Source organism: Gymnoscopelus microlampas (assembly GCF_963454915.1).
Source record: "Gymnoscopelus microlampas genome assembly, chromosome: 15".
Classification (NCBI taxonomy): domain Eukaryota; kingdom Metazoa; phylum Chordata; class Actinopteri; order Myctophiformes; family Myctophidae; genus Gymnoscopelus; species Gymnoscopelus microlampas.
This window is the reverse complement of record NC_139952.1, coordinates 29,395,007-29,421,185: the sequence shown is the minus strand read 5'-3', so window position 1 is coordinate 29,421,185 and position 26,179 is coordinate 29,395,007. Positions and strand designations below refer to the sequence as shown.

General features: G+C 41.6%; 1 protein-coding gene and 1 long non-coding RNA gene across 2 annotated transcripts; both read left to right on the top strand.

Moving 5' to 3' along the window:
• The first annotated feature begins 366 nt into the window (after positions 1–366).
• Positions 367–4,274, top strand: LOC311061453. Its single transcript, XR_014602393.1, has 3 exons — positions 367–557; positions 1,683–1,833; positions 4,204–4,274. It is a non-coding gene; the product is annotated as an uncharacterized lncRNA (long non-coding RNA).
• Positions 4,275–5,174: 900 nt separating this feature from the next.
• Positions 5,175–8,244, top strand: LOC311061998 (C-type lectin domain family 19 member A-like). The gene is made up of 4 exons (XM_084080739.1): positions 5,175–5,246; positions 5,769–6,104; positions 6,736–6,833; positions 7,958–8,244. The coding sequence occupies exons 1-4, from the start codon at positions 5,189–5,191 to the stop codon at positions 8,090–8,092; spliced, it is 627 nt and encodes a 208-aa protein (XP_083936865.1). The 5' UTR covers positions 5,175–5,188; the 3' UTR covers positions 8,093–8,244.
• The last annotated feature ends 17,935 nt before the right edge of the window (positions 8,245–26,179 follow it).

Genomic DNA, 26,179 nt, shown 5'->3' with positions numbered 1-26,179 from the left:
TATACTTGAAGATTATTTTCTAACCATGATTTTACAGAATTATAGGTACGACCCGCAGGGTCGCGGGGCTGGTTGAGCCATAGACTTATATATGGGTTTGCGGGGCGGGTTGAGGCAGGTTGGGTTCCGTGGCGGGGCTGGGCGGGTCATGAAAAAACCCGACCCGCACATCACTAGTACTCGGCTATTTTTGCTACTTTTGTATGATACTGTAGAATGACGAAATAGGGCATTATTTTACGGGGGGAAAAAATCTGACAGCGATACAAAACACTGCTCACAATGCATCATGACCATGGGTATTTTAGCTATTTTCAGGTTGTTGTTGTTCTTTTATATATAGCAATAGGGGCCTCCAGCTAGAGGCCATGACTATTTGGGGGACCTTGGCATGGAAGAGTTTTCCCTGAGTAATGCTTTACTCTGAACCAACCAACACAGCTGAGTTTGAAGAAACTTGACAGGTTTCAGGTGAACTTCAGCATAAATCTGAATGGAAGTTTATTGGATTCTAACGGGTGTGCTCTCTTTGAGCGGACTCTCTCTCAGTCAAAAAGGTAATGTTTTTCTATTTAGCTCCATAACCAAGTATATGCATCTATTTGAACCCTTCTTCAAATGGCCGGCCTCTCCCAGGGCCCCCCGGGCCGTTTTGTCAACGGGGGAGGGGGGGGGGGGGGCGGGGCGTCAGCCCAGCAGCTCTAGGTAAAGCATATAGACCACCGAAGTCTGACGTAATTTACACATCCTTGGTTTGTCTACCTGGTTCGCAGTTTTCCACCCCCATGAGTGAATCCCATAGACGTCTTTAATATCGCGTCAAATAAGAACTGTGTTCCAAAAATAAACAAGTGACCCCGGCGGTTTGACTCTTATGGATATGAAGCATCAACTGACGGTGAGAAAACGATAATGTTACTTAAACGATACAGAACCTCCTCCCTGACAATTATGCCGAGACAGTTTGTTTATTTTTGGACAACAATTCTTATATGAAACGATTCTATGATGACCCAATATTATTCTCCATCGCGAAATTACTTTACGAACCTGGGGATGAACGAGTGAGGACTTCGGTGGTCTATAGGCCACCACCTAGGTTGCACATGAACTCTGCAGCCGCACTGAGGCCACTGCTGGAAAGCATCCCAGCCCAAACATTCACGTAATAACTTATAATTGGGCCGTGCGACCCGGAAATGTGCGTAATAATCCTAAAACGGGAGCAAAAATATTAAAATTTGCCCGGTATGCCAAATGGCCAGTCCGCCCCTGGCCTCTCCAAAAGGAGGGCTAAACAATTAGCAAGGTACTGCTCAATATCAGCTATTATAGGAAGCCGCTTAATTTGGAGGAGGCGTTGTTTCCTTTACCCATGATTGTTGTCCGCTGTGTTTGACAAGTATGTCAACATTTTTGTATGTAACAATGCTCTGCCTTATATGCACTTTGTAACTGGCTGTTTTCCCATTATCTGCACTGGCAGTGTTTATGTCCTTTGTACATCTTGTACTTCTGTTTATGCGGACATAAATAAATATTTGTTGTTTGTGTGTGTGTGTGTGTGTGTGTGTGTGTGTGTGTGTGTGTGTGTGTGTGTGTGTGTGTGTGTGTGTGTGTGTGTGTGTGTGTGTGTGTGTGTGTGTGTGTGTGTGTGGGTGTGTTGTTTTTCATTTGTCCAGAGTGTGAGCAAACCTTAGTGGACGTTGACTTCCCAGGAGGCGATCTTGACCATTTCTTTTCTGATTTTAAACAATGCCAGAGGAAATGCACTCAGAAACCAACCTGCCAGGCCTATACTTTTTTACGATCTGACTGGACCCGTGACCACAGGTAAGTTCACGGTTTGATTTGCTGCAATTTATGCACCTTTTAAAGCACAATTTTAAGCAAGTTCTGAAAATCTAATCATTGGAGAACCCTAATAGAGCTATTAATCAATCATAACAGTAAGTTGTTAATGTATTCACCTTTTGTAGATTTTGTCATTTCTTAGCTGTTCAAGGCCTAGTCAGACCTGATACATCATGACAAATGGAAATGGTGCATTTACGTGTATATAGTGCCTTTCTTCAAGATGCTTTACAAGGTGCGTTACATTCACCCATTCACACACGCATGCACATAATGACGGCGGGAGTCTCATCGGGAGCAATTAGGGGTTAAGTGTCTTGCTCAAGGACACTTTGATATGAAGCCAGGAGGAGCCAGGGAACGAACCTTTCGATTCCTAAGAGGCTGCTCTACCTCTTGAGCTACTCCAAAGACAAACAATAACATACAACAATATGCAAAAGTAGTAATAGTAGTAGCGGTCATTTCCAGTGATAAGCTTAGACTTTTTACTTTTTACAGGGGCCAGTTACAATTTGCAGCCAATTGTAGGTGCCCCTCTAGAGCGGTTTTGAAGGAGGATAAGGAGTCACACTTTTTTATGCCTGTTGGTAGTATTCCACATTCTGGCGGCATAGCAGTAGAACGAATTTGACCCCATTTTTATGCCGAAACTGGGTTCAGTGAGATCAGTGTTGTGCAAGTGTGTGTCTTTTATACTATTGAAGTAGTCGGACAGGTACCCCTGTTTTCTTGCGTATCTTGTAGACCAGGCCCATTGCAAATTGCTTTACTCTGTCATCTACCCTGAGCCATCCCACCCTAGCATAAGGAGCAGGGGTTAGGTGAGTTATGGGTGTAAGGCCTAGTAGTAACCTGATCAGTTTGTTTTGAGAGGTTAACAGTTTTGTTTTTAATGCCATTGAGGCCAATGCTAACGTACCACGAGGTGCATGCATAGTCGAAATGACATTGGATGAGTGCCCCTGCTAGTGTCCTCAATGTGTTGAGGGAGATCACGACCACGAGGAGATCCTAAATAGGAGATTGGTTCTTTGGTTTACTTTTCTGATTACTTTTGTTGCCATTTTTTCACTTGAGACGTTGGCCTCTGAGATACAACCCAGGTAGGTCTTTCCTTGAGATAACATTGTCGCCCACTTTGACCGTGAAGTCTTTGGTCTTGCAGAGGTTTATTCTGGACCCAAAAAGAATGGATTCAGTTTTGTAGTGATAGTTTGTTATCAGTGAGCCAGGGGCAGATTCTACCGAGTTCAGAGCTAAGGGCCTCCTAAACCTGCAATCTGTCCTTGCCCGAGACCAGGAGTGCCGAGTCATCCGCGAACGAGAACAGATTGCAGTCACATGCTGATGGCATGTCGTTTACGTACACCAGGAACAGTAAAGGCCCTAGTATGCTTCCTTGAGGAATGCCGCCGCTCACTGGGAAGGGGGATGACAGGGTTCCGTTCACTTCCACCACCTGTTGTCTTGTACAGTGAAGAGGCTCAGGAGGCTCTTTTAGCCTGTAAACAAACTCAAACAAAGCTGATTCTGACAATATAGAATATCACCAAACCCAGTACTGTTTGTTTTGTTAATAAAAATGGGACAGTGAGTGCATTTTCCGGCAGCGGAAGCTGCCGCAGCAGAGCAGCGGGCTGCCGGCGGGCCAGCAGCCAGCAGCAGCGGAGGGGCAGTTTCCTATGCCTAAACCTAACCCTAACCCCTAAACCTAACCTCAGTAAAACTATGCCTAAACCTAACCCTAACCCCTAACCTCAGTAAAACTATACCTAAACCTAACCCTAACCCCTAACCCTAACCTCAGTAATATTTTATTTATTTGATTCCGCGCTGCCGCTCCACCCCCGGCAGCTGCCGCTACACCCCCGGCAGCTGCTGCTCCTCCGCCGGCAGTTCCGTGACAGTTCCGCGGCAGTTTCGCTGCCGGAAAATGCACTCACTCCCTCTGCAATTTGTAGTCAATGGAGAAATTATTTTAGATTTCTTGCCCACCTTTGGAGTTACCATCATGGCACACAACCCACACCTCTACCAAAGTGGTCTTGCCATTTAAGCATTCATGCATTCACTTTTTTATCATGCTTTTCAATATCTATAGCATAATAGTAAGATTTTAAATTGTTTCTAAAACATGAGGCAAACCTCAGTGGAAAGTTTACCTAGTTCTAAAAGTCATTACTATTTGTGATGTGGTTAGTTAAGCCTAACCACTTTAACCCTGGTGTCCCAATTTGGGGCGTGCCATTATTGGCAGTGGTTACATGGTTAATTTATTCACTGAACATTACTATAGGAGACTAGGAGCATTTGACATTTTGATTTGCCAGCTCTTACTTTCTCCAGGAAAAATTACTGCCACCTGAAGAAATTCCCCTCTGGACGGCCCATTAAAGGTCCACTTGCAGGTGCGACCTCTGGCTACTCTCTGAGAGACTGCAGTTGTGGTAGGAACACAACCATGCGTTTAATACCTACTGTTTAGCCCACACCCCATATACTATTATGTTCTGCAGGGTCCTATTCTGCATAAATGTGAGTCCTGTACCATATATGTTCAACGAGAATCACCCCAATCCTATAGTCTCCCATAGCCAGACAATCAGAGATCTCCGCCGACTTATGCATCTGGGGAAATCTAAATTCAATGAATGGAAACCAGCGGTAACAAACCTACGCCCACTGCTTTGAAAACCAGGACTGATACCATCCCATATCAGTCTTTGCATTGATTCTGTGATGTAATATTACAATTTCTGAATTGTTTCCTCCCAGGTAAGTAAATTCCCATGTGCAGAAAAGATAGGATTTTCCCCAAATGCAGGGTTAGCTAAATCATTCTGACATGACAAAAATGTTAATGGTACATTGTAATTGTAAATGTAATGGTTAGCTCCACGTTGAAAACAGCCGATGTACAAGCTCACAGCGTATTGCGATGTGAGACCTTTGTAAATCTGCTGTTTTTGGCGTTGGACACCGTCGTAAACCGGGCATTACGCTCTGTCTCCTAACAGGACTGTGGGATCTTTGCTCTAACCTCACCATAAAGTACCACTACGTGAACCAGGTGAAGGCGTGGACTGAAGCCCAGCATTACTGCAGAGAACACTTCAGGGACTTGGCCACCATTGTAAATGACGATAGGATGGCTGAAGTGATCAGTGTAACAGGAAATAGTCCAAACTTCTGGATCGGGCTTCATGGCAGCTGGGAGTGGTGTCTAGATGACAAGGACTTTTATGGTAATGGAGAGACCGACTTCAGGTATTGGGAAGATGGTGCCCCAGATATTGTTGAAGAGCAGTCTTGTGCCCTGATACATGAAAGCATGAAGTGGAAAGATGCTTCCTGTTCAGACCCACACAGGGTGATATGCTACAGCAATGGTGAGACACAACCTTTTACAGTAGAGTTGAAAACATACTTTGAAACTGTATGTGAACTAATGTACAGTATTTAGGCTGCATATACTCTGAATGTTAAGTTATGTTAATAACTTTATGTTATAACGTTATAACCAATTCTCATACTCATTTCATTATCTATTTTTATAGTATTATATACATTTGATCTAAGAGCATCTAAAAGATAGCTTAGACCGTGTTTATTTGGTGGTTTGATAAATCTAATTTACCATGATGCTTTTATAAATTCACAAAGCTAAACAAAAAGCCACATTGTTGAAGGTAATTAATATGAATATGAGTAGAAAATATCACTGGATATGTTGCACCCAGTGAACATTGCCATTTCTCTAATGTTGAGCTATGAGGCCAGTGGCTTATCACTTGGTGTAATAAATTAATACTATATAATACCACGACTACTTTGCTCTAAACCTACATGCACTGCGAAAATGCACACTTAAAATATGTTTGCTTTCTTGCTACTTTGTGTGTGTCCAGCAGATTCTAGCAAATACATACTGGTGGACACCCCAATGACCTGGTTTGATGGCCAGAAATACTGCAGGGAGAAGTACACGGACCTGGCCAGCATTAGAAACGAAGAAGAGAACGTCGACGCCTCAGGATTAGTGAGTGGATATGCGTGGATCGGCCTGCACAGGAAATGGACGTGGTCTGACAAGAGCAACTCGTCATTCAGAAAGTGGGGTCAGCTGCAGCCCGGCGGTGACGAGATACCAGGCGATAGGCATGAGAAGAAGCCATGTGCGTCTGTTTTGAATAAAGAATGGAACAATATTGACTGTACCGAGAAGCTTCCTTTTGTTTGTTACGAAGGTGAGTTTTGTTTGAATAGATTAATAACCCATTAAGACCTGAGGCCGATTCCACAAATCATCTCTGTCGGGTGGAAACCTCATATGTCCAAAACTGTTACTTTTCGGGATTACATTTCATAAAAGTAGCGGATCTACACGCTCGAAACGCGGCGCAAAATTGTGGATCTACTAATTTTGATGCTTTTGTGTGACGCTGTAGTATGATCAGTAGGGCGGGGGGGGGGGGGGGGGGGGGACAAAAAGTTTGAATAAGGAGATAAGAGGTTTCTGCCAGACAACAATGAAATGCCTTCTAAATCCTAAGAGTTTTCTGAAAAACATATGTTGCTATAGGCCTATATTCTGTATAGGTCAAATCTAAAATGACCCAGATGCTTCCCCGGTTTTAATGGGCTAAAATGGAGGTGTTGACTACAGAGAAGCTTTCTTTAATGAGTTTCTAGTTTTTTTGTATTTTGTTTTGTTGTTTTGTTATGAAGGTGAGTGTTGTTAATTCACCATTTCAAATATTGCGTATAAGCAAGTGCTTGCATGCATTATAATAAATATAGTAAATTTGAATAATGGTTAATATTAATAGTGTAGTTTGAAGGACTGAACAGAATGACACCACTGCTATATCCATTCAGTTGGAGATGTTGTGAAGCGGATGGTGAAGATCGAGCTGAGTCCAGCTGGATCTGTGGACCTGAATGACCCTGCCGCCCGGAAGGACATCATGGAGCAAGTGAGTGATGTCATGACTCTATGCCAGGGGTCTCCAACAGTGGGTCCGGGACCCCTATAGTGGGTCCTCAGAGTTACTACAGGGGGGCTGCCAAATGTTTGTGTGATAGGAACTTAGCACTTTTTTTTACATTAACCACTTGAACCGTGGGCATACCTATTCTTAAGAGAACTTTAGCCGAAAATAGCAGATCTACAAGTTCAGAACGCTCTACAAGCTTGTAGATCGGCCGTTTTTGGCAAAAATATTTGGTGTAGAGGGACATTTTTGAAAACCAACTACAGAGCCAAGGCCCAATTTAGGGTTTAAGTGGTTAAATGTCTGAAATTAACAAAAAACATTCATTCACACAACACTGATAGTCAATAAAGCTATAGAGATCCCAATACACACTGTAAAATCCTCAGCGTTAATTTAACTCAGGGAGTGTACGAATGGATTTGGTTCCATTTTGTCCCATCAACATAACAAACAAGCAAGAGTAACAACGGTAACAAATAGCAACAGTAACGTTACAGCTCAGTCTACTAACAGAGTGGTCTCACACCACAACAAACCATTTGTTTAAAAAGAGAAAAGGACTTCTCTTTTCACAGTATCTGCCATACTAGGCAGATCTTCTGAAGCCAAAACAGCCTCTCTACCCATTCAGCTACAGTACAGCAGTGGTTCTCAACCAGTGGTCCGGGGTGGAGGGGGTTCCAGGTGGACCCTTATAGATCTTTAACTCTTGAGAGTGTAAAATGAAACCAAATGGACCCTTACGGGTCCATTTGGTTTCATTTTACACTCTCAAGAGTTCAATTATTGTTGAACATCTGCATTACTTAATTAAATAATTGTTATTTTGATCAACGTTTGCCTGTTATCTCTCAAATGGTACCACCTCAATACAGTATGGAATTGTGGACAAAGGGTTGAAAACCACTGAGCTACAGTATGGCCTCCCCTCATGGCTCAGGGTACATGTTAGCAATGCAGGCCGCCTATATATAGAGTATCTTAAATACGCTCATACATGCATAATGTAAACAAACATACACAAAATGTTGTGTACAAACGTTAGCTAAATTAACCCACGTTATCTAAATGCATACAATCATTTCTCTAAATATTTCTTTCAGATCAAGAGGAGAATGGCAGAACAAGGACATCATGTAGACTTAAAAATTAGATGGAAGATCCAGCCAGATGGACAGATCTTCCACAAGAAAATAAAGGATGTTACTCCAAATGTCTGTGAAGATGACTCAGAATAGTTGAGAGAAGAGTCACAATTATATACTAAGTTCAAACTATAGACACGAGACATATATAATTTAATTATCTCTATATTTAATTAAATATTAAGTTAAATAGATATTGATTCATAATTTATCTATTATCACTGATCTGTTAGTGATCATAGGTTCTGTACATATGAGTAGAGCCCTAATGAAGTGGCATTAATATCACAATTAGAAGTTCTTGAACTAGTGCAAGACAAACAAGAGTTTCTGACACTGTTTTCAAGATTGAAAGTCAGGCATTTCCTTTAATTTAAAAACATCAAAGCTGAGATCTAATAATTTGAAGAACAACTTTAAATGTATGGTGTGTTTTCCTTGCAAATGATTTACTTTTCTTCTTAAAGTGTCCTTTATGCCTAACATTTAGTTTGTACAACATCTGAGATCATAATATTTTCTATCTATTCCTATCCTGTTTTGCGTATTTTTGTATTATGATTGTGCAATTGTTCTTTTCTCTGTGTGCTCAATAAACTTTCAAACTACCGTTTGACACTGCCTTATAATTTACAATGTGCTTTAGCAGATGCTCTTATCCAGAGCGAGTTAATGTGAGTAGAATCAGAATCAGAATCAGAATCAGGTTTATTGTCACATCACAGGTTTACAAGGTAAAAAAGTGGGTGAAATTCGTTTTTGTACAACACTCCCATCGCAACGTTAAATTCCGTAGAAAGAAGAGTGGGGAGAGAGAAAAAGAAGAGGGGTAGGGGGTTAAGTGGGAAGGAGATCAACAGAGAACAATAGAAGGCCAAAAACAAGTTATCTACATATTTACAAAGTACCTGAGATAAGAGACAAACTAAGGTGCCTGAGCATAGCAGCAATGTATGTATACTGTGCATGATATACTTATAGACGCTAAGGTGCTTAGAGAGAAAAAGAGCGCAATAATAAAAAATCAAAAAAAAGTTTGTGCGTTATACATGGGGATTAAGGTGCAGAGGGTCAGTGCGTATTCACCTAAGGGTGGACTGACCCTGGTATAATCCGCAAGTAGCTCCATGAAGGAGAGCAACAAAAAGTAATCTTTCGCATTTTGACTAAAGCTTTTGCCACAAAGAGTACATTTAAAGCCCTTTCTCCTGTGTGTATCAACATGTGTTTCTTAAGATTAGCATTTTGACTAAAGCTTTTGTCACAAACTGTACACATGAAGGGTTTTTTTTTTCCGCTGGTATGATTCCTCATAAGTCCAAGTCATTTTCCTGGTATAATAATCCACAGGTGTGTTCAGGAAGAGCCAGAAAAGTCTGCAACCAGCTGGGCAGTACCGCCTGTTGTCAGGCTGCTGAAAAGGGCTCATGCTTCATTCAGCATTCTGACAGCAGCCGGGTTAAAACTATTCCAGAACCTGGTGGTGGAACTCTTGATACTGCGGTAGGTCCCCTTGCCCGGTCGCGGTCGTTGTAGGGTTCTGAACAGTCTGTGACTTGGGTGGTACTTGTCCTTGATGATGCGCTTGGCTTTGACCACGCACCGCTTCTTGTACAGATCCTGAAGCGCTGGGAGCTCGCTTCCCATTATTCGCTTTGCCGATCGCACTACTCGCTGTAGGTTGATCTTCTCTCGGGCAGTGCAGTTCCCGTACCAGGCCGTGATGCAGCCTGTTAGGACGCCTTCAACCGAACTGTTGTAGTACAGCTTGAGGATGCGCTGTCCTACTCCAAGCTTATTCTTCACGTGTGTGGTGTGCGTCTCCCATTTAAGGTCCTCCTCGATGTGTACTCCGAGGAACTTGAACTCGCTGACCCTTTCCACTGCAGCACCGTCGATGAGGATGGGCGCATGGTCTCTCCGCGGCCTCCTGAAGTCCACGATCAGTTCTTTGGTCTTGTCGACGTTGAGAGCGAGGTTGTTCTCCCGGCACCAGAGCGCCAGTGAGTTGATCTCATCTCTGTAGTCAGACTCGTCGTTGTTTACGATTCGGCCTATCACTGTCGTGTCGTCCGCGTACTTTATGATGGTGTTGGAGACATGTGTGGCTATGCAGTCATACGTGTACAGGGAGTAGAGGAGAGGGCTCAGCACGCATCCCTGGGGTGCTCCGGTGTTGAGGGTCAGGGGGTCAGATGTGATGCTGCCCATTCTCACCACCTGATGTCGGTTGGACAGGAAGTCCTGTATCCAGTCGCACATGCTTGGGTGTAGCCCTAGGTCTCTGAGCTTTTTGTCAAGTATTGCTGGGACAATGGTGTTGAATGCTGAGCTGTAGTCCACGAACAGCATACGTACATATTTGTCCTTCAGCAGCTTGTTGTCCATGTGCGAGAGGACGGTGTGGAGAGCCATGGCAATAGCGTCGTCGGTGGATCTGTTTTTGCGGTATGCATACTGCCACGGATCCAGCGAGGCAGGTAGCGTGGAGCTGAAATATTGTATAAAAGAGTAAATATTGTATAAAAGAAAGACACATTTTCTGTATAGACAAAGAAACTAGGATACCATGTAAACATCAAACCTAGCATCTGTCTAAACAACATGCAATCTACAACAAACTACATTTTTAGCATTTGTGGTCAAGCATACACTATTATCTATCTAAATAACACAGGCTACTATGACAAAGTTGCCAACATACAATCAACATACAATTCTATGCAGTCAACTGAATAAAATGACTACAGTACAGTAGCAATCAATAATATAGGTGACAATAAGGGATACAAGGAATCAGGAGTACTAGTGGTATGAGGTAGGAGTCTGGAGAGGTGATTTTCAGTCACTGGAAGATGAGGCTGCAGTCCTAGCTTGAGAGCAATGAGCGATTGGCCAGCATTGGAAAAGGTGTTGTAGGGATGGGAGAGACAGATTTCCTTTGTTAACTGATATAAGAGTGTGGAAAAGGGTGTAGGGATGGATTATGTCCTGAATATAACTGGGTGCCATGCCCTGTATTGCCTTGTAGTCCATAACCAGTGTTTTGCATTTGTTTTGGATACGGACAGCGTCCAGAAGCCAGTGAAGGGAATGCAAAAGGGGGGAGACATTCTGGATCAGTTGAAGTTATTTGAGTGAGCAGATGAGACAGATACTGCACATTCATACGTTAGCAATTATTAACCATTAACCATGGATTAACGATGATGTTTGCCTTCAAATATGGGAATTTTGGGACTATACCGGAGGCTGGGATTCTTTATCTGCTGTTATTTATATTTGCTGCAAATGTTTCTCTACTTTCACAAGAAGCATATTCTGCTTCATTTCATTTCTGTTTTGACAATAGTTTTGACTTATGTTGACATAGTTGATTGTGCCTTCTTACTATCTGACTTTGTTTTCCTTGTTTCTTTCTTTATTTCTTTATTTATTCTTTACCCATGTGATGTATAGTAACATGTGTTCTTGAAAGAGCAAAAACATTGGGAGCATGTAAATAAATAAACCAACTCTGTAAACTTAAAGAAGCTGAAAATAAAGTTGAAAGTGAAGATGCTGAAATTGCATTTGGACACATTTGTGATTTAATGGACAATGTTGAATTCTGATTGCTTTGGTGTGAGACCATGTTGGATTTATACTAGTGGCTTGACTTATACAGTATTATGTTCTATCAGATAGCAAATTTAGATACCAATACTTACTGTACATAACACATAGAAGTCACTGCTTGACTCTGTTTAACGATACCATTTCTAATTGTGATTTGATACGATGCTATTCATTTGTATGTCAAGGTAATCTCCTCATTTGAATTACTCTAATGGGTGCACTTACTCAAGCCTGGGTGCACTTCCATACACTTGTTTGCATAATTCTACTTTGAATAAGTCCTCTCAACTATTATTTTCAAGTTGTTTGCATCTTTGGTTGCTGGGGTCTATCTCCTTCAAAGCCTGTAACTTGAATATCCCATGTAAATAAATGGCCAGTCCTGACTGTGTGAGAGAGAGACAAAGGCTGAACATAATCCTCCACCAGGTATGTTTCAGAGATTTTAAATTGAATTCATATTTGGTGGGCCAATACATAGAGTAATCAAATGAATTTAAGAGATCCAAAGGATCCATATACACACCGATGGAGAGACTCACTTCAGATATTGGGCAGATAGTGACCCAGACATTGTTGAAGAGCAGTCTTGTGCCCTGATACATGAAAGCATGAAGTGGAAAGACGCTTCCTGTACAGATCCACACAGGGTGATATGCTACAGCTTTGGTGAGACACAACCTTTCACAGTAGAGTTGAAGCATGCATCTAAACTGAATGTGAACTATGAACATGTGCAGTATGTCGGCTGCATTCACTCTGAATGTTTAAGTTTAAGCTATGTTAAACTCATGTTTCACTCAACCCATTCAATTCGGGAACACATCTACAAATGTCTTCTAAATCCTTCTGAAAAACGTATGTTACAATAATATCAATGGTGGCGGTGCTCACACTTTTTCATGTCAATGACCCCAAAATTACATGTATTTGGCTGCGGACCCCCAGCTAAAACATATTTTGTTCCAGTGACCCCCAGAAGCAAAGATTTGAGTTAAAGAGGTGGTGCCATGGTTTTGCACTTTTTCTGTTTTTCATGTCTATGAGGTTGATAGAACTTCATTAAGCCCCCTGGTGGTGTTTTTATGGTGTTTCATGTCTTCTCTGACTATTTTGAGTTTCTTCCTGGAGGCTGAAACCTTGAGGGTCAAACATGCCAATAGAAAAACAGCCATTTAATGACACAGTCAAAATATACCCTCCCCCTCATTATCATAACACAACAGGTGTGGGCATGAGGAGGAGGAGGGACTAGGACAGGTGGGTGGCGCTAAGGTGGTGGAGGAGGTGCTAAGGTGAGTATAAGGGGGTATACTTAATGAACTGGAGGCGTGCCCACATAAAAACATAATTTTAACACTTTCTGTACACTTTTTTGAAAAAAAATCTTCCTCGTAGTATAACCATAATACCTGATGATTATGTTTTGGGGGGGGGGGGGGGAATCACTGAAAATCACGGCACCCCGTCTTTAAAAATGTTTGCTTTAAAGAAATATATATTCAAAGATTTGCACAAATCAAACAATTTATCTACAATTAGTTTGATCTACAAGCTAATAGTATAGCAAGCTATGAGCTTGTATATTATGATCTACGCATATGGTATAATAAAAATAATAATTTCCTGTTGTCTAATGAATTGGGCCCAATTCTGCCTATGATTGCCATTTTACGGTTTTCTTCAAAACATACATTTTGCTAATACTCTTAAAGATTTTGTCCAAAACTCACACGAATCAGTACACATGATCTCTGTAGTCATGTAATAAAGATGAATCCGTCAGATTTCTCAGATTCAATTCTGATTGGCTACTATTGGCTTGCAGGAAGGGCCCCTTTTGCCACCAATCATGAAAGCAGCACCCCATCTGCTCCAAATCTTAATCACATATTTAGGCACCTTTTACTTTTTATAGTCTTTACCCGTGAAACAGTTTTCTTAAAACTGCAAAAGATTGGGATTTTGTACAAAAAAGAATTTCACCCACTCTTTTACACCTGTAAACTTGTGATGTGACAATGAAGTTGAATATGCTGTAATTACACTTGTACACATTGTGATTTATACAATGTCGAATTGCTTTGGTGTGAGACCATGTTGGATTTGACTAGTGTCTTGGCTTATTTTGTCCTATCCGATAGCAAATGTAGATGGTGATACTTTACATAACACATGGACTTCTTAGCTTGACTCTGTTTAATGATACCAGTTCTAAATCAACATTGTGCTTTGATACCATCCTATTAATTGTTGGTGTGCCACGGTAGTCTCCTCATTTGAATTACTCAAATGGGTGCACTTACTCAAGCCTGGGTGCGCTTCCATACACTTTGTTTGCATCTACAGATTATGCTACTTTGAATAAGCCCTCTATGCATTATTTTCAAGTTGTCCACATGTTTGGTGGTTAGGGTCTTCCTCCTTTAAAGCCTGTAACTTCAAGGTCTAGTTTAAATAAAAGCTCAGTCCTGACTGTGTGTGTGTGAGAGAGAGAGAGAGAGAGAGAGAGAGAGAGAGAGAGAGAGAGAGAGAGAGAGAGAGAGAGAAAGGCTGAACATAATCCTCCATCAGGTATGTTTCTAAGTTTTTATTTTTCATATTCAGTGGGCCATATGCGGGGTATTTTTCCATTACAAAATTGATGATGATGATTGATTGAATACTTTATTTATAAACAGTTTGCCAAAAAAAAAAGACATGGTGGCACAGATTTATACAAAGGAATGCTACAAGGATAACCCAGATAAGCCCCAGGGCTTGTTTCCATTAAGGTCATGTGTATTCAATTCATCGAGACATTTAAAGACAAACAATAATATACAATAACATGCAAAAAACATCATAGTTAAGCAAATGCTTAGCTCATGGTTGTGTTACCTAAGTCATATCTTCTATTATAATACCACTATAATAATAATAATTAGTATTATTATTTTATTTTTTTACAAATACAATTTAGCCAATTATGTTTATGTAGTTATTATGCAATAACCCTCCCCACACAATTCTGTGATGCCATTGCTGTACAGCTCGTGTACCATACTGGCACACCTGCCAATGGGGCATATATAGCGCCTCTGTCCTATTCCTCCTGTTCAACACCCCCTGCTGACATGGGTGCTGCCCCAGGCCGTAGGACAGGGGTAGGCAATTGAGATAAGCCTAGGGCCAATATCACTCCCAGACATTCCATCGCGGGCCGGGCCTCCCCGCGAATATGCACGTGCGCGCAGCGCGCGTGCATGTGCGTGCACAACACGCGCCCGCCGCAAAATTTTTCGGGTCTAATTCGGGTCTAACTCGGTCTAATTCGGGTCTAATTTGGGTCTAATTCGGTTCTGTTTGACCAATATAAATCAACATTTTTTCCGGTTTAAATATCAGCACAGGCGATTTTTCTGGTGATTTTTTTTTTCTTCTCCATTTTCCTCTAATCTAGCTATAAAATGTTATAAATCCTTTAAAATGCATCGTGTTTATGAGTGCATGATTTCAAAAGTGGGTTCAAAATCAAAAAATATTTTTCTAAAAAAAAAAAAAAAAAAAAATTCAAATTTTTTTTTCTTCTCAAAATTATCTCACGGGCCAGATATTATTTCTGGGGGGCCAATTTCGGCCCGCGGGCCGCCTATTGCCGACCCCTGCCGTAGGAGTCACTAGCGCAGCAACAGTGATCGCCCTCTCCGCCATTAGCCTGGTAAACCCTCCCTCCGGAAATCTCATTTCCATTTGATTTCAGGAGTGAGTCTGGCCTGAACCGCCTTTCTGCAATATTCGCTGTGGGCTGGAGTTGGGCGGGAGTAATACCGTTGACTGACAACCCCTTCAACCAATGATCGTTTTTCCCCTTCAGCCAATCAGCAGTTCATTTTGACGACCTCCAGACTATGTGACGCAACGGGACTTTTGGGACGGTCATGCCCAAAATAGGTTGCCTTATTGGGATACATGCGTGTCACTCCCCGCCCCTGCCGGTTCTCTAAATTTATATTTTTAAATAGGCTCTGTCATGATTAATTGACCACATATATGAAGTTAAACAACTAAATTCTATCCAAACGATATCTTAATAGTAAATTCCGTGCCTCAAAAAAGAAGTTTGAGACCGTTTTAAAAACGAAAATAAGAACTGACGGCACTCGCGGAAACAACAATGGCTGCCGTTCGTCTTTTGTCGGCCCCAGTCAGGCTGCACTCGGCTTCATTCGGGCTCACTCGAACTCACCACCTGATTGGCCAACTGTCGCTGTCAATCACAGAACGATGTGCGACGCCGCTGATAGGCTCGTCAGTTCGGCGTACAGAGCGAATATTGCAGAAAGGCGGGTCAGGCCAGACTCACTCCTGAAATCAAATGGAAATGAGATTTCCGGAGGGAGGGTTTACCAGGCTACTCCGCCATGGCTTCCCTCCCCCAAACATGGCCAGTTGTGTTTGTATTGACACTTGTCCACGCACCACAGTGGATTCCAAGACTCCGTGGTGGTAGATAGGGGGTAGATAGGTACTTTAGCCATGCGTCACCTAAGCACCTTCTTGGAAGTCTTATATATTTGTGAAAATCCTAAATATGAATAAGAAATAATTTGCTTATGTCTGTATTTATGGTTAGAATGGACACTACATTGTTATGCTTTTTTAATTTGTTAAATTATGTTTGTTACCAGTGTCTAGTAAGTAAGCAAAAAGAGAAGGGCCATTAATGTGGGAATCGTATGGTAAAAGGTTAAATTGTGCATTCATATAGCGCCTTTAACCAAGGTGCTTTACAATGTGTATTACATTCACCCATTCACACATTCATACACCGACGGCGGAGGAAACCATGCAAGAAACCAACCTGCTCATCAGGAGCAATTAGGGGTTCAGTGTCTTGCTCAAGGACACTTCGATATACTCTGGGGGAGCCCGGGATCGAACTGTGAACCTAGCGGCCACTCTACCTCCTGTGACACTACCTTTGGTGTGCATTGTGACACAATAGCACAAATATCCTGGGTGACTTGTCTTCTGTCTCTCCCTGAGCAAAAACACATCACTGTTTTGTTAAACAACAGGCAGCTCTGTGAGCAGGACACAGAAAATAAGATGTCTGGGCATTCTGTATATTCTCATCAAAACATTATCAGTGAAGAACATCATCTTCTGACTATGACTCACAGTATACTTGACTCTGCTTTACACAGAATTTAGAATTTAAGACAGAGCCAATCTAAATTAGGATTCCTAAATTAAATTAGTATACTTCTGTAATAAAATTCCTATCTACTGCGAAAATAAGATCCACCCACCGCACACACAATTCTGTAATGGCAAATGTTGTAATGTCATCCTATCTTGTGATAGGATAGGATTTAACACTTAAGAATTTTGTGTAATGACCACACTGGTGTCACCTTTAGATATACTGCTCAGTAATGCCAGTGCTGCCGCTGCTGATGATGATGATTATGATGTTGATGGATAATACTGTTGATTATCATTTCACAGCAAATTTGTAGGCCAAAGCCATGACAGTGCTCATCATACTGCTCTCAGGTTAGTGATATTCAGTATAGTGCTTGATACCTCAAACCTTTCCCAGCTAAAATTACACATTTGTTAGACCCTAACACTTTGTCTCCTATCAGGGCTGTGGAGTCTTTGCTCTAGCTCCCCCATGCAGTACCACTCCATGAAGTACCACTATGTGAACCTGATGAAGACCTGGACTGAAGCTCAGCAATACTGCAGAGAACACTTCATCGACTTGGCCACCATTGAAAATGATGACAACATGGCTGCAATGATCAGTGTAACAGGAAATAATCCACAATTCTGGATAGGGTTTCGTGGCAGATGGGAGTGGTCTCTAAATGGGAGGTCTCTAAATGAGACCACGTTCAGACGTTGGGATAGTGATCAACCAAATTATGGACATGTGCAGTCTTGTGGCAAGTTACATGCACAGGGACAGTGGAGTGACTTTTATTGTACAGCTCTGGACTATGTGTTATGCTATAGCAACGGTGAGACACAACTCTGCACAATATAAGTTTGAAAAAAAGTTTCTAAACTGTGTATGAACTACGAACATAATGTACAGTACAGTATGTAGGTCATACGTACTGTACTCAAGTTTAAACTTAAGTTTAAAGATATGTTAGACTTGTGTTTCCCTCTAAATCTGATACAATGTTATGACCAATTTTCATACTGAATCAAAGAGGGCCAGTTTGCATAGACTATTGAGATTATCTTTTAGGACTTATATGGTTTGCTGAAAGAGAATCCCCCTATAGTGTACACAATGTCAAATTAGAGTAGATTTTAGATATTTTTTCAGTAATAACTGAGGAGGTGATCTTACTAGAAATTATGTGTACACACATACATTTATTTAATCATACATTTTATATACATTAATCTAAGAACAGCTAAAAGATTGCTTAGAACGTGTTGCTTTTATAAATTCACAATTGATGGTAATTCATACTTCCTTTCAACATCCCACCCATTACCCAAAATCGCATTATAAAACAAAATGCCAGACACCAGAGTATTTTTAATATGATAGTATTCTAGAAAATGTCATAGGAATCCAGTGATTCTTGATATTAAATATCTTATTAGGATATACGTAACAATTGTTAGGTCATTGGCCATAGCTCAACTTTAGAGATTTTTTCTCTAAAGTTGAGCTATGGCCAATGACCTAACAATTGCTGTAAAAAAAAAAACGTATATCTTGCACCTATAATTGACGGCCAAACTCATGGGGCTACACATGTGTGTGTGCGCGGTCTCCACGCACACACATGGCCCAACTAACTCCACATTTTACCCCAAAATTCCTCAATATTCTGCCTCTGAACCGGCTGCTTCCCATACCGTTACTCTACTTCCATGATGTACAATAAATATGAAACGCATTATGCCCCAATACTATGCAAATCTCTTCCCCAGCGCGAAATTCACTTCCGGGTGCTTATTTTGGTCTGACATCAGAGAACCCACATATTTGGGCATAACTGATATAGGCAGCTCCATATATGGAGATGTCTGACACTATCTGACATCACCATAATGACAGGGGCACAGCCATCACGGTCCCATATTTGGGCATAACTGATATAGGCAGCTCCATATATGGAGATGTCTGACACTATCTGACATCACCATAATGACAGGGGCACAGCCATCACTATAAAGGACCTGGATGCCCTGGCCAATGCCAGTGTCCTCAGCGACGCTACCAATGCCACACACGTCCACGTGTTGTTGCCTTGCAACTCTACTGCACGTAGCCCCTACCCCCTCTACTGCACGTAGCCCCTACCCCCGCAGAGCACACAGAACGACACAGAGACAACAGGAAACTTTACTACGCAGTACACAGAACGACACAGAGACAACAGGAAACTTTACTACACAGTACCCACAACTTCGCACGCAGCCATGGGACCACGCAAAAAAGCTATGCTGGGCAAACGCACACGCAATGCCACTCGCCAGCGTGTGGCTCGCGCAAATGCAGCCGCAAACGCTCTTCAATGTCACAAATACTCTCAACCACAAACTGCATACCACAACATCCCGGCTAATTCCTTTTTGCCCACACACAACTGTCTCCACTTCTCAGCTAACCGCAGTGACAGCAACCGCGCCAGCAGAAGGACAACTCGCTCCTTACAGACGCCCCCCGCCAAAAGTAAGTGCTTTGATTTACCCCATAATCCCTCCAATGCATTCTATCACCCAATCTCTCACATTCCTTTTCCTTACATCTACACAGAATATTACAATTACTATGTTACGCACACATTTCACAACTGCCTAATCATGCATGCTGTCCATCTCTCTCTTCGCAGAACGCCGCTATGAGGACCATCAATACACAACACACTCTCATCCATCACAAAGGACAAAACCAAAGGATAAACACTTCAGAAGAGCGTGGACACAGCCACAACAACTCACAGAAATAGTTGCCTTTCCCACACCTGCAATGGATTGTATCTGCACTTCATGCAAGGCCGTCATGTTCCCCTGGGAAACATCAAAACTTTCAAAAGATCCTGTCCCACTCAAAACCTTCAGTGCCTGTTGCCATTACGGAACAATCCAACTACAGCCATTCAAGGACCCCCCTCCTGCACTTCAAGCTCTGTTTGACAGGACCTCTCCAGAATCCCAACAATTCATGGCCAACATCCGACAGTACAATGGCTTAGTGTCTATGGCTTCTAAGAATGTCACCGGTAAAATCATTGCATTCAAAAGCAGGTCCCGACCGCACTCTCAAGAATGGCACCAGAATGGTGGTACTGCAGATGATGGACAAAATCATTGAGTGTGAGATTGCAGCTGGCACAAACAGGGGTGAAAAAATCTTCCTCCCAAGGATACCTCACTATGACAGAGATGAGGAGCTTCCCTTCACCTTCATCAGACGACAGTTCCCTATCCGCTTAGCTTTCTCTGTTACCATCAATAAGGGGCAGGGGCAAGAGAACGAACGAGTTGGCATCTACTTGCCTCAACCTGTGTTCGCTCATGGCCAACTCTACACAGCCTTCTCCAGGGGAAAGAGAGCCAGCGCCGTCAAAGTTTTCATTGTGAACAATGATGAGGGAATTACTGACAACGTTGTTTATCCCGAACTCTTTTATTAATCCAAACATGCTCATTCAAACACTTTGCATGTGCTGCTACTCCCTGATTGCATAGTGACAAATGACCTTCATTCTTCAACATAATTGCCATTGCCTTTGTTTGTATTCTCCCCCCAATGCAACATACTGTACACCTGCTCCTGATTAATGCTTCACTGTTAATGTTATTCTGGATGTCATTTCATTTCACTGCTATTTTGCCTTTCTCACATTTACATGTCCGACATCACACCATGCCAATAAACCATGCTATCTAACAAACAATGCAATCTCATTTCAATCAACAACAACCCGCCTACATTCATACCCAATACTTCTCTTGCCTCAATCACATTACTCAACACTACTACTTCCTTGCACACTACATGTACACACCTACACAGTGCGACGTCGCGCGGACGCTAGATGTGAGGGCCGCGCAGCGGCCCGAACTTCTAGTCCTAATAATCCACAAACACTTTTCTCTAAACCTACACTGAAAAATGCATGCTAAAATAAGTGTAATTTCTTGTATCTTTGTGTGTTTCCGTCCAGCAGATTCTGACAAATACATACTACTGACCACCAAAATGAGCTGGTTTGATGGCCAGAAATACTGCAGGGAGAACTATACAGACTTGGCCTACATTCCAAACATAGAGGAGAACACTAAAGCTAAAAGTTTAGTCGGGACACATGCATGGATCGGCTTGCACAGATTCTGGACGTGGTCTGACAAGAGCAACTCGACATTCAATAGGTGGCCAGGTGGCATTCCTGGTAGTGACTGGTTAGGAACAGGTAACCCTGAGATGGATCCATGTGCCTCTGTTTTGAATAAAGAATGGAAAAAACTTGACTGCAGTGAGAAGCTTCCTTTCGTTTGTTATGAAGGTGAGTGCCGTTAATGCATGATATTAACCCATTCAATCCGGGAACGTGTCTGTGTCATTTTAGAATGTATTATTATTTATAATGGTTATAGCCATTATACTTTGGCTATTCAAAAATAGCAGATATACAAGCTCATAGCGCGGCACCGAGTGCCGCGCTATGAGCTTGTAGATCTGCATTTTCTTTTTTTAAATCATGAAAATGTGCACAAATCTTTGATTATATATCTTTAAAACGAACATTTGTAACTCAAATCTTTGCGTCTGGGGATTCTACAAATGTCTTCTAAATCCTAAAAAAAAACGTATGTTGCTATAATCAGTGGTAAAACCTTTTCATGTCAAGGGCCCCCAAAATGATACAGTATGTATTTGTCCAGGAACCCCCAGAAGCAAAGATTTGAGTTGAAAAATTTCGCTTAAAAAATAAATAAATATATATATATATGGCCTGGGCCGTAGCGTGGCGGTCCAGGCACCCTAGGCTGCAAAGCCTGACAGCGTGTCACAGGTTTGACTCCGTTCCCGACGACCTTTGCTGCGTGTCACCCCCCCATCTCTCTCCACTCTATAAATAAAAGGCATAAAAAGCAACAAAAAAAAAGCCACGCGATGAGCTTCTACATTCTGCTATATAGTCATAGTATAAAAGTATACAATTATGGTTAAAGTGGTTACACATGATGCGTTCCCGGTTTTAATGGGTAAAGCAAGTGCTTATCGTAATGTTTGAAGGGCTGAACAGAATGACACCACTGCTATATCCATTCAGTCGTTCCAGATGCTATGAAGAGGATGGTGAAGATCGAGTTGAGTCCAGCAGGATCTGTTGACCTGAATGACCCTGCGGCCCGGGAGGCCATCATGGAGCAGGTGAGTGATGTGCATGGGACCACATTCAGACAGTGGTGGAAAAAGTACTCAAATGTTTTACTTAAGTAAAAGTATCAATACTGCAATGTAGAAGTACTTTGTTACAAGTAAAAGTCTGGAATTAAAAATGTACTTGAGTAAAAGTACAAAAGTATTGGTATCAAAATGCACTTAAAGTACCAAAAGTAAAAGTACTAAAATGTTTGAAAATAGCACTTCTACAAGCTACAAGCTTGTAGATCGGATAATAGCCAAGGTATAAAATAGGGCTAAAGTGGTTAATGTATATTTTATAATGTAATAATGTATATCTGCAAAGTATCTAATAACTAAACTTTTCAAATAATTGTAGTGGATTAAAAGTACAATATTTGCCTCTGAGATGTAATGTAGTAGAAGTAAAAGTTTAGACAATACTTAAGTACAGTACTTGAGTAAATGTACTTTACACCACTGAACAAAAGTAAACACGTTTGCCAAATGCACCCAAGTTATCTAAATGCATACAGTAGTCTTCTCTACATATTTCTTTCAGATCAAGAAGAGAATGGCAGAACAAGGACTTCATGGAGACTTCCAAATGAGATGGAAGATCCAGCCAGATGGAAAGATCTTCCACAAGAAAAAGAAAGCAGATGTCTGTGAAGATGACTCAGAATAGTAGAGAGAAGACGAGTCACGTTTAATATACTAAGTTAAAAGTAGTAGAATCTTCTCTCTTTTTATTATCTACTATCACTTATCCGCTACTGAGCGACGAGCGTAGGTTCTTTATGTATGAGTAGAGCCATAGTGAACTGGCTATGATGTCACAAGACGTTTTTGAACTAGCGCAAGACAAACAAGAGTGACGAGACTGTTTTCATTAAAGGAGTAGTTCACCCAAAAAATGACTTATTTTATTTCAATTACACACCCCATGAAGCATTGAATTCATGGAGATTTGGTTGTTTTTGTCGCATTGCTAAGCCAATAATTTGATGACCGGCGGAAAGATGCTAATGTGTCCGGTAGGAGACTCAAAGTAGACTCTTTGAGTCTCCTACCGGAGAGACCGCCGGTCATCAAATTATTGGCTTAGGAATGCGACAAAAACAAAGAAATCTCCATGAATTCAATGCTTCATGGGGTGTGTAATTGATAGAAAATAAGTCATTTTTTGGGTGAACTACTCATTTAAACCCCACTGAAAGTCAGGCATTCGAAAATTATCAGATTTGCTAGTGTAGCGCACATACCTGCAGGCCAGTTCAGAGTCGTGCATTTCTGGAGAACTGGACATCATATGGTCTTCATGCTTGAAACCACACTTCCTTGGATCCTCTACAAAACACCCACCTAGTGTGAAGTCGATCGGTTGACAGACAGACAGACAGACAGACAGACAGACAGACAGACAGACAGGCAGGCAGGCAGGCAGGCAGGCAGGCAGGCAGGCAGGCAGGCAGGCAGGCAGGCAGACAGACAGACAGACAGGCAGGCAGGCAGGCAGGCAGGCAGGCAGACAGACAGACAGACAGACAGACAGACAGACAGACAGACAGACAGACAGGCAGGCAGGCAGGCAGGCAGGCAGACAGACAGACAGACAGACAGACAGACAGACAGACAGACAGACAGACAGACAGGCAGGCAGGCAGGCAGGCAGGCAGGCAGACAGACAGACAGACAGACAGACAGACAGACAGACAGACAGACAGACAGACAGACAGACAGACAGACAGACTTGTGGAAATTATAGATAGATTAGAAGTAAATTAGAATTAGAAGTAAGACTGATAACCAAATAGTTAATGTTAAGTTAAGTTGAATCATGTTATTATTCAATATATACTTTAATTTGCTCTAGGTTCTTTATGTATAAGTAGAGTCCAATAGTTTGGTCAAAATAGTGAATGAACTGGCATTCACATTGAATCACTATGATAATGTATTGACCTAGTATAAGGCAGACAACAGTGAAGGCATTTGGAAAGACTGTTTTCATTTCAGTGACACCAAAATGTTCAGGCTATGAGAGGAGAATCATGAAAGCTGGGACTTTATATTTTGAACATCTTTCAATGCATTATTTGTAGCCATTGTGTGTGCCAAGCCTATCATCCAACCTCCTTGCTCAAATCTTCATTTTGTTTCCATCCTATGTAATTTATTTTCTTGTACAGATGACAGGAAATCAGCATATTATGTTGATTCTGATTCGGACACTCACTGTACATTTGAGAATGAATGTCACTTTGTTATGTAAGATTGTGTGTTTGATTATAATATGTCTCGACCCACATCCCAGCACCGGTCATCTTACAACATCACTTTTAAACTCTGTAATCATATTGATATATGTTTGTGCTTTCTCTGTTATGCTTTTCTTCTCATCAGGACAATCTCCTGTATGCCTAACATACAGTTTGACATCATCATCTTTTCTATTCCTATCCCTACTATCTTGCCCAGTGTACTTCTGTAACTGTTATAATTGTGAAAAGATATATATTCTCAATAAACTTCAGAGCTACCATTTGACACTGCCTAACAATTTACAATTTAGTCATTTAGCAAAAGCTCTTTTCCAGAGCGACTTTCATGTTCAGACATGACATGAACCTTATAATCACCTTATAATCAACATCAGAAATGGATTCTACTCACATGAAACCCCCCAAAAAGAGGTATTATAGGGCGCGGTCACACCAAACTATATCCATTTTGTCTCACAGTTGGTCAAAATCTTCTCTTCTCAGCAAGTACTGTACGTAACAGGATCTCATTATACAAGTCTATACATGCAATAACTTACAGTAAAAGTAACTATGGAAGTGTGGATATTATTAGCCCCCATGTATTCATCAATGAAATTGTTGGATAAAAATTGGGGCCGGGTTATCATTTGTTTATGACATACCCATACAGCCTTATTTATTCAAAGACAATGTGTAGCTTTGAATAAACACTAATAACATTACTGTCAATGAGGAACATGGCAGGTGCTTCTGGTGGGCCTCGCCCTTGTTGGTTTGTAGCCATTCTGAACAAATGAAGGTCCCAAGTCTTTTTAGTTCCTTCGTGCCCTGATGTCCATGTCTCCTGAGCCACGACATCTGTAGCAATTGGCAGCCAATTTTATGTTCAGTTGCTTACTTGCTTCTGTAGCAAGGTCTCTGAAGGTGACAGTTCGGTGTGCTTGTTGCACTTTAGCTTAATAAAAACTGTCAACTGCTCTTTCACCGCACTGTAGGAGTGCTGATGAACAGTACTGTGGCTTTCCACTGGACTTGCTGGTGGGTTAGTGCTGCTCCAGTGCAGAAGACTTTGGAAAAGGTCATCAGATGCCAATAGACGGGTTTCCGAGCGACGTCATCACAGAGCAGAATGCGCAATCTGCGCATGCCTGGGGGTGGAAGGCGCGTTCGAAAATACAGCCCTGAGCGGCAGTGAGCGCACTGGCCAATACAAACTAATAGGCGAGTGTGCTCCGGTGCGTAATTTCCAAACGCACCCATAGGCTTCCCCCCGCAGCTGCGCGGTCATATTCCTCTCAATGTTTACTAACAGGAAACCTGTCTATAGACACCATCTCTTCTCTCCTTGACACACAACTTCCCCGGGGCGAGGGAGCTTTTATCACAGTATACTCCTTAACACTCTATAGATTCAATCAAACTTAATTATCCCTTAAGGGAAATATTTCATTAGCCACTTTTCCCAAACAAAGACAGGATTTAAGCACAGCTGTTATCTTTGAACTGGAGACGTATTCTAGGAAGTATACTCCTTAACAGTCAATAGATATGATCAAACTTAATTATCCCTTATAGGACCACTTCACCTTCACCCATTTTCATTCTATCTTCATATATTCGGTCCTCACTAATTCTCAGAATAATATGGCACTAATTCTGTCTACTCTCTCTGTGTCTAAGAGCAGGGCTGTGGACAGTTCAGAAACCTGCTGGTAGGTAGGTTTGGTGATGAATTGTTTTAAACTGCATATTTTGATATCCATTCTGCGTTTTTTTACGTACCGATGTACTTTTGAAACTGTCAGTAAAATATTCAATCAATCAAATGTAATTTCAATCAACGGAAATTAATTTTTTATTAAAGGGTCTACACCATGAATTTTAACTTTTTCTTCATTTTTGTGTGTTTTTGGTCTCCCC